Source organism: Microtus pennsylvanicus, chromosome 8 (assembly GCF_037038515.1).
Source record: "Microtus pennsylvanicus isolate mMicPen1 chromosome 8, mMicPen1.hap1, whole genome shotgun sequence".
Taxonomy (NCBI): Eukaryota; Metazoa; Chordata; class Mammalia; order Rodentia; family Cricetidae; genus Microtus; species Microtus pennsylvanicus.
In genome coordinates, this window is record NC_134586.1 from 75629239 (window position 1) to 75635604 (window position 6366).

A 6366-nucleotide genomic window follows, 5' to 3' on the forward strand; every position below is an offset into this window, starting at 1 on the left:
CTCCACCATTTCTCTCTTTTATTGAATTTTTTACTATAAGTTTATTTTGCGATATTTTGAACATATTTTAACATTTCAATTGTAATGTTAATTTTAGACAGCTTTCCTAACGTTTCTGAAACTGATTTTAAAATGTTGTGGATTTTGACACAAAGCTGATACTAAAGTGTCTAATTGATTTCTGTTTGAGCACTGTAAGATGATAGCATTCAGTGATTGCTCACACTTTCAATGATGTTATATTTGCCTGTTGATGGACACCCGGTACACACACACACACACACACACACACACACACACACTGCACATTCATTTCCTTATGAATTTGTTAACTGCTTTGCATGGGCCCCGTCAACTCATACCAACCACCTAAAATTTATCAACCAAACCTTCTCAGTGAGAACATCAGACAGGCAGAGGGAGCAACATGGTGTCTCAAACCCAGGTTCTCATGGCCCTGCTGTTCTGGGTTTCTGGTGAGAAATTCTAAAGTATTATCATCTATTAGAGTCACTTCTTCTATATAAGACATTCATAATGTGTGCTATGAGACAATACGTCTTACTCAATGCTTCTCTGACAATACCATATTACAAAGATATAAAATGACAAATTTCTACTGCTACTATATTGTTTTTTTATAATATGCATCATCATTTTCTATTGCTGATTGCAGGTGCCTGTGCAGATATTGTGATGACCCAGTCTCCATCCTCCCTGGCTGTGTCAGCAGGAGAGAAGGTCACCATCAGCTGCAAGTCCAGTCAGAGTCTTTTAGCTGGTAGTACTAACTACTTGGCTTGGTACCAGCAGAAATCAGGGCTGGCTCCTAAACTACTGATCTACTATGCATCCACTCGGTACACTGGGGTCCCTGATCGCTTCACAGGTAGTGGATCTGGAACAGATTTCACTCTCACCATCAGCAGTGTCCAGGCTGAAGACCTGGCAGATTACTACTGTCAGCAAAGTCTCAGCACTCCTCCCACAGTGCTTCAGCCTCCAACCAAAACCTCTCTGAGATTCTCAGCAGCTGCCTGCCCCACACAGCCCTGGACCTGCACACTTCCCCTTGCTTCTTGAGGCTGGTGTGTTCAAAGAGTGGTGCAAAAGTTGGAGGATCCCAGAAAAAATAATGGGTTTAATGTCTCTTATGTCTATAGTTATGAAAAAATCCTTTAAATGAAAATGTAAAAAAGAACTCAGTATTATCTTTATATTCCTTCTGTAACACTTTAACACAGTTCTCTTGTTTGAATATGAAGAAATTTTTTAATACTTCTGGAATTTTATTGTCCATTATAAGACTCTATGCACAGAAGTAAAAATGATGGCAATGTTTGGAAGCTCTAGGAAAAATGTTGCTGCTCTTTTACTGAATTCTGTGGTGCTTTCTTATTTCCTTACTACAAATTGGAACTCCAGAATGTCCTAGCTAAATGTCCATAAAACCTGATAGGGCTTGGAAAGGATTTCTAGACACTAGAAAACATAGTTTAGTCACATTTCTTTTTTCAAATGGGCTCTGCTTGTTGGCAGCATGCTGCAGCTCCATTAAGATAGTTCTTTCTGGTTCAAAGGTGGAAGAAAAAACAATAATAAAAGCCAAAAACCACAGTTCTCCAAAAGGGCAGCTTCCTGGGCCATTTAATAACTCTGGTTCTTTCGGGAGATCAAGCATTTAAATGGGCTTTATGAGCAACATGTTGCAAACTGCATAATAGTGCGACATAACCCACTGCATACTTGGAATTGGGGCAGGTTACAAGGCTTGCAGAGGCAATGAACATGTCTCAGTCATGCTCACTGGGCAGAACCGAAAGGCAAAGCAGCTGTAGTAATAGTCAGGCTGCAGGTTTGCATTTTAAAAGCTCTCTAGAACAGACAGGATTTCAGAAACACAATAGGACAGATTTAGACATAGAAGATCTGTAAACAAGTATCAGTATGTTTAAAAATTGTATGTAGATTTGAAAGAAAAAGGAGAAAGAGTAACTAGAAAGTAAATGTAATATAAAAGATTACAGACAGTCATAGATTAAAGGAGTAAAGATAATAAAATAAATATTAAACACATAGAAATAGTAATAGACTGAGAAAATAAGCCACATATAGATGTAATACCTACAGAGGGTCCGGATTATGTCTATTATTGTGTTTTCATTGAATGTTTTGACTGTTAATGACTAAGTACAGAGAGATATTTCATTGTATGGGCTCTAAGTTAAACCAGCAGAGATATTTTATTTATTTTATTATTTAATTAAAAATTTCCACCTCCTCCCATTTCCCTCCTGCTCCTCCAAACCCCCATCCCTTTCCTCTCCAGTCCAAAGAGAAGTCGGATTTTCCTGCCCTGTGGGAAGTCCGAGGTCTAGGAAGGTGAGCATCCAAACAGACTAGGCTCCCACAAAGTCATTACATGCAGTAGGTTCAAAACCCAGTGCCATTTTCCTTGGCTTCTCAGTTAGCCCTCATTGTCAGCCATGTTCAGGGAGTCCAGTTTGATCATATGCTCCATCATCTAGCTGGCCTTGGTGAACTCCCATTAGATCAGTCCCACCGTCTCAGTGGGTGGGTGCACCCTCACGGTCCTAAGTTCCTTGCTCATGTTCTCCCTCCTTCTTCTCCTCATTTGGACCTTAGGAGGTCAGTCCAGTATTCCAGTGTGGGTCTCTGTCTCTAGCTTTTTCCATCGTCAGATGAAGTTTTTATGGTGAAATGCAAGATATTCATCAGTATCGCTATAGGATAGGGCCATTTCAGGCTCCCTCTACTCAGTTGCCAAGGATCTAGCTGGGGACATCTCCATGGACACCTGGGAACACCTCTAGAGTCATGTCTCTCGCCGACCCTAAAATGACTCCATTAATTAAGATATATACTTTCCTACTCCCATATCCACCCTGCCTCCATTCCAACAGTACCATTCCCCCAAGCTCTCCCCATTCCCCTTCTCACTCTTTTCTCCCCATTTTCCCTTACCCCCATCCCATCCTCACCACCAAGTTTCCAATTTTTGCCTGGCAATCTTGTCTCCTTCCAATATCAGGAGGATAACTATATGTTTTTCTTTGGGTTCACCTTATTTAGCTTCTCTAGGATCTCATATTATAGGCTCAATGTCCTTTATTTATGGCTAGAATCCACTTATCAGTGAGTACATACCACATTCATCTTTTTGGGTCTGGGTTAACTCACTCAGGATAATGTTCTCTATTTCCATCCATTTGCATGCAAAATTCAAGGTGTCATTGTTTTTTACTGCTGAGTAGTACCCTAATGCGTACATATTCCACACTTTCTTTATCCATTCTTCCATTGAGGAGCATCTAGGTTGTTTCCAGGTTCTGGCAATTACAAATAATGCTGCTATGAACACAGTTGAACAAATGCTTTTGTAGTATGATAGAGCATCTCTTGGATACATTCCCAAGAGTGGTATTGCTGGATCCTGGAGTAGGTTGATCCCAAATTTCCTGAGAAATTACCACACTGATTTCCAAAGTGGTTGTACAAGTTTGCATTCCCACCAGCAATTATGAGTGTTCCTCTTACTCCACAGCCTCTGCAGCAAAGGCTATCATTGATGTTTTTGATTTTAGCCATTCTGACAGGTGTAAGATGGTATCTCAAAGTTGTTTTGATTTGTATTTCCCTGATTGCTAAGAAGGTTGAGCATGACCTTAAGTGTCTTTTGGCCATTTAAACTGCTTCTGTTGAGAATTCTCTGTTCAGAGAGAATTGGGTTAATTAGCATTTTAAAGTTTAGTGTCTTGAGGTCTTTATATATTTTAGAAATCAGACCTTTGTCTGATGCGGGGTTGGTGAAGATCTCCCAGTCAGTGGGTTGTCTTTTTGTCCTAATGACAGTGTCCTTTGCTTTACGGAATCTTCTCAGTCTCAGGAGGTCCCATTTATTCAATGTTGTCCTTATTGTCTGTGCTGCTGGGGTTATATGTAGGAAGTGGTCTCCTGTGCCCATGTATTGTAGAGTACTTCCCACTTTCTCTTCTATCAGTTTCAGTGTGTTTAGATTGATATTGAGGTCTTTAATCCATTTGGACTTGAGTTTTGTGCATGGTGATAGATATGGATCTCTTTTTATTCTTCTACAGGTTGACATCCAGTAATGCTAGCACCATTTGTTGAAGATACTTTCTTTCTTCCATTATATACTTTTCGCTCCTTTTTCGAAAATCAGGTGTTCATAGGTTTGTGGGTTAATATCTGCGTCTTCTACTCGATTCCATTGGTCAACATCGCTGTTTTTCTGCCAATACCAAGCTGTTTTCATTACTGTAGCTATGTAATAGAGTCTGAAGTCAGGGATGGTAATGCCAGTGGAAGTACCTTTATTGTACAGGTTTGTTTTGGCTATCCTGTGTTTTTTGTTTTTCCATATAAAGTTGATTATTATTCTCTCAAGTTCTGTGAAGAATTTTATTGGGATTTTGATGGGGATTGCATTGAATCTATAGATTGTTTTTGGTAGAATTGCCATTTTTACTATGTTGATCCTCCCAATCCAAGAGCAAGGGAGATCCTTTCATTTTCTGGTATCCTCTTAAATTTCTTTCTTCAAAGACTAAATATTTGAAGGTGTCATGTTTTCAAAATTTGAATCAAAGAATAGATTGCTTTGGAAAAGAGGTTTTCTTTTGTTTCCACAGAGTATGAGAACCTGTGGAATCCTTCCAGACTAATGTAGTTTGATGGACCATGAAAAGTGGACATAAATAACCCCAAAATTACTTTCCCAAGTAAAGAATGGGGCAGTTTGGAAAGAACTATGTCCAAATTCACTAAATGAGTTTGCTTATATTTAAAGGAGGATATGCCATAGAGATTTGCATTGGTATGGATCTTGGTTTACTGATACAAGTTTAAGATCAAGTTTGTTATATGTATATTTCTGCTCTTGATTAATGTATTGTGTTTGTACAGATAACTTAAAAATACAATGTATAATTAAGAAATATAGTTTAATAGATAATCATCTATAATAGTCAAACGTGTAGCCATTTTAGTTAGGATGTGTGTGTGTGTGTGTGTGTGTGTGTGTGTGTGTGTGTATCAGTTAGATAGGTATTCTTCAAATCTTTCAGAGAACTTTAGAATATGGCATTCAAAATGCTTTAATAGCTTAAGACTTTTCATGACAATGAGACACATCTGGTGCATGCATCACTGATCTACTTCAAGTGGATGATAGGCTCCAATGATGCTCTTTATGGAGTTGGTTAGCCATTTGGTCAGGAAACTGCTTTGGCCTGGACTGCTTGAGGAACTATACATGCAATAACCACAAGGAAATGACTGTGGAACTTGCCCAAGGGTGAAACAATCCTTTGGGATTCCTGCTTCATGAAAGAGTCTGCCAGAGATTCTACAGGACACAGAAGAAAGTGACTGACAAACTGCCAGTACAAGCAGGAGTATCTTTGAAATTTCCTGTTTAATGGAAAAGTATGCTGGATACTATGAGCCTGTAGGCTGAATATGGATGCCCTCAAATTAAAGAATAACTTTGGGTGATTGTACAGGCAGGAAGATGTCTGTCAAGAGTTTTGGAAGTTGTTTACAATGTACTTCTTGTTTACTTAAGTAATATTCTATCCTTCTGGAGTTTTTGAGGGAATTGAAGAATATATATAGTCATAGTTTTCCTTAGTTATGATAGAAGATAAGGTAGATATAAATATTATAACTGTAATTCTTGCTTGATACCTGTTTTGTTATATGTCATTTTACTGTGTTAAAGTTAAAACCTTCCTTTTCACTTAGACAAAAAAAAAGAGATGGTGTGTTGCTTTAAATAGTTAATGAATAAAGAAGCTGTTTCAGCTAGTAGCTCAGGAGGCTAGGACTAGGTGAGAAAATTCTAAACTGAATGCTAGGAGAAAGAACGTGGAATCAGTTAGATGCCATGTAGCCCCCAGAAGAGAAAATGCGAGCTGCCAGCTGGAACCTTGCCATGAGCCTCATGCTAAAATATAAAATAATAGAAATGTGTTAAGGTAATATGCAAGTGCTTGCTAGGAATATGCTATAGTAATTGGCAAAGCGGTGTTTTAAATAATACAGTTTCTGTGTGGTTATTTTAGAGCTGAGCAGCCAGGAGCAAACAAGTGGTCTCCATACAACAATGTTCATTGCTTCTGTTTCTTTCTCACTTTTTATAAATTATTTTTCTTTTTATTACATATTACTTGATTTAGTAATCTTTTCTGTGTCCTTGTGAGTGTACATTTGTTTGTGTGTATTTGTGGGCATTTTTCTAGTTATATATTTTACATGGCTTATTTGTGACATCAGAGAACACTTGCACGTGATTGATTCTTTGTCATTTGGGTCTGGGAATCA

General features: G+C 38.3%; 1 gene segment (V, D, J or C); it reads left to right on the plus strand.

The window, feature by feature from the left end:
* The first annotated feature begins 365 nt into the window (after nucleotides 1-365).
* LOC142856445 (immunoglobulin kappa variable 4-1-like) lies at nucleotides 366-1098 on the plus strand. The segment is given in 2 exon segments: nucleotides 366-476; nucleotides 677-1098. Coding segments are annotated over 2 exon segments (456 nt in total).
* The last annotated feature ends 5268 nt before the right edge of the window (nucleotides 1099-6366 follow it).